The 2,966-nt window shown below is 53.1% G+C and overlaps 1 protein-coding gene across 1 annotated transcript; it reads right to left on the bottom strand.

Annotated features, from left to right (window-relative positions):
• Window positions 1-207: 207 nt before the first annotated feature.
• On the bottom strand, window positions 208-2,725 carry LOC100275311 (uncharacterized). The gene is made up of 4 exons (NM_001149419.1): window positions 2,334-2,725; window positions 2,168-2,214; window positions 1,962-2,076; window positions 208-442 (listed from the first exon to the last, which is right to left on the bottom strand). Exons 1-4 carry the CDS (start codon window positions 2,619-2,621, stop codon window positions 368-370), a joined length of 525 nt encoding a protein of 174 aa, NP_001142891.1. The 5' UTR covers window positions 2,622-2,725; the 3' UTR covers window positions 208-367.
• Between the last annotated feature and the right edge of the window lie 241 nt (window positions 2,726-2,966).

The following is a 2,966-nucleotide window of genomic DNA, read 5'->3' on the forward strand; positions in this document are numbered from 1 at the left end:
TGAACACAAAAAATCCAACCCTAAAACACATATGAGACAAGCAGTAAATGTAGACCAAGGGACGCATCATTCATGCACACCTATTAAGCAGAATCATAGCTTTTTGTCAACAAACTGTCAACAGAGAAATTTATAAGAACGGATATAACAATTAGAAAAAAATGTTGTGCAGCTATACAAGTCAGTCAATTTGTCAACAAACTGCCATCAGAGAAATTTATAAGCACGTGTATAACAATTAGAAAAACAGAAATAATGTTGTGTAGCTATACAACTCAGCCAGTTTGTCAACAAACTGTCGACAGGGAAATTTGTAATGCTGTGGGACTATATACAAGCCATTCAATTTATCAACAAAGTGTCAACATTACTTTCTCCATTTACTATACTGAAGAAAAAAATTCCATTCAGCCATCCACCTTTCGGAATCTGCCAGCGGAATCTGGAGTCTCGGACAACAAAGTAGCAAGCAAACTCATGTAAATAAATGATGAGGCGACATCTATATATAGGTGTCATAAACGCATAGTACAAAAGAAACCAGTATATTCAACAGACAAATCATACCGAGTTTTATACACAGGGTATGGTTTAAACTTTATGGCAACATCCAACTGGTTCATAAATAGGTCAGCCTGGATCAGTGCATCCGTGGGTTGAAAGATTTAAAGCTAGGCTACAGACTTGTGACATACATGATGTCATATGTTAGACTCAGTGCGTCCGTGGGTTGAAAGATTTAAAGCTAGGCTGCAGAATATGGAACATATACATACGCGCTCAGGATCGATGGTATGCAGCATCTGCTACTGACCAACACGACATCGCTACTGGACTGGTGGCTCCTGTCCCGTAAGCATCTCATCTCTTGCACCATTTGGAAGGAGAGGAACTCTAGAGTTTTTGCCAGTTTGCTTTGGTGGCTCGTGGAGAGGTACGCGTGCAAGGGGAGGACTGGATCGCGACGGGATACACTGTTCTTAGTTTTCTGTGGGAAAAAAAGCATCTTGTGTACATATGTCATGTGTGGATTTTACACGTTCAGGACGAACCAATTTGGAAGCAGATGTATAGCAGTTTTGGTCTCTCTATCCGATATGGCATTTCCTAGATAGCAGCGCCTGAATGCTGGGACGGGTTCATGTGCTGCCGGAATCCGTTCCATCAGGTCAAGCGACTGGGAATTTTGCGGCAGGCGCTGTGCACGTCGTCCAGAGGAGCATGGTCACCCGTGCCTTGGTCTCTCCACGAGTACAGCAACTCCTTCCCTCTGAACACGAACATTCCACCCTGGTGGAGAGAGAGAGAGACGAGCAGCGAATGAGACCCTTCAGTATGCACACCGTAGCGTAGAGGTAGAGCTCAGACGACGACGACTTCAACCTGCTGCAGGACGCCGGTGAGGTCGGCGGGCGTGCCTTCCAGCGTGTAGTTCTCCGTCGCCTTCTTGATGTAGTCGAGCCTCGAATATATCTTTGCCTTCGTATCGTGTGTATATATATACAATCAGCGTGCAGTGTAAAAGATTGCAAGTCATGTCACCAGCGCGCGACATCTCAAGACGTCCACGAACGGTAACAAAGACGAGAGCAGCAGTGCTTACTGCTCAGCTCAAAGCGATGGTACTTACACTAGCTGGACTGAAGAGCGTCCGGCCCAGACCATGGTACAGTCCAAGCACGCTGTAAGCCTGAGAGAACGAAGCAGCGTTCAGCAGAGCCGCGGTCATACCTAGGACAGGGCATTACGATCGCGCAAACCAAAACACTTGAAATTTCAAAAGTTGAGACGCTTCTGCACCGTAGTCTGTCACCTTACGCTCGGGGTCCGCGTACAAGGAGTCCATAGGAAACGGCAGCTGCAACGCGCACTCATTCAGAGATTCAGTTTTCGGCAAGGTTTCAGACTTTCAGTAGCTTCAAGCCTTCACATATAAGAGTGTTCAGCACGAGGCCACATACCCGGTCGGCGAGGATGCGAGCCTTCTCCGGGGTTCCGACGCCGATGGCGATCAGCTTAGCCCCCGCCGAGTCGAACTCCGCCATGGCGTCCTTGAGAACAGAGGCCAGCTCCCAGCTGCGGAAATGGACACGCCCAAATCAAAGCTTACTCGCGAACAACAACCAACCAACCAACCAACCAACAGATACCATCTCGATCTCCTCACCAGCAGAAGCACCCGAAATGCCTCAGCAGCGCAACCACGGCCACCCCCTGCGCGCGCAAGCGCAAGGCGGCGTCAGCATACGACGGCAGGGAAGGCAGGCCAGGGCAGGGCCGTCCCGCTGTGTGGCCACTGACCGGCCGCAGATCACGGAGGAAGACAGTGGTACCTCGGCGGAGTCCCACAGGTCCGTCAGCGCCACAGCGTTGCCTGTTCCCGCGGCGAGGACGGAGACGCCGCCGAGAGCGTCCCACGCCGGCACGCTTGTGTCCGGAGCCAAGCCGGAGGAGGAGGAGGAGGCTCCCGCTACAGCGGGGACCGTCGGGGAGCGGCGACCGACGCGCCCTCCTCCGCGCGGGGGAGAGGCGCGCGCCGCCGACACGTGGACAAGCCGGCGGGGGGTGCACGCGCGGGGAGTGACCAGCGGCGCGCGCGGGAACGAGATGGCCGTCGCCATGGAGAGAGAGATGTGGTCTCAGGAGCGTGGAGACTGGAAGACACAACACACCCTGGCCTGGGCGCGGAGCCGCGGACGCGTGCCGAGTCGAGGCCCGACTCCCGAGTACGGAGCGCGCGCGTCCGTGTGTGTTGCGCGCGCACTAGCCACTACTAGGACGGGGGAGCGAGCGAGTGGCTCGTGGTGCGCGGCGGGGAGGCCGCGTGGCGCTGCTTGGGCGCGTAGTTTTTCGATTAGTTTTCCTGTCGAGGAAAAGTTTTTCGAGTAGGTGCTAGGTGCGCACGGATCATTGGTACGTGGGCTGACGGATGAGCGAGCTAGAAGATACAGACGCGGCCCACTAAA

This window comes from Zea mays, chromosome 1, assembly GCF_902167145.1.
Source record: "Zea mays cultivar B73 chromosome 1, Zm-B73-REFERENCE-NAM-5.0, whole genome shotgun sequence".
Taxonomy (NCBI): Eukaryota; Viridiplantae; Streptophyta; class Magnoliopsida; order Poales; family Poaceae; genus Zea; species Zea mays.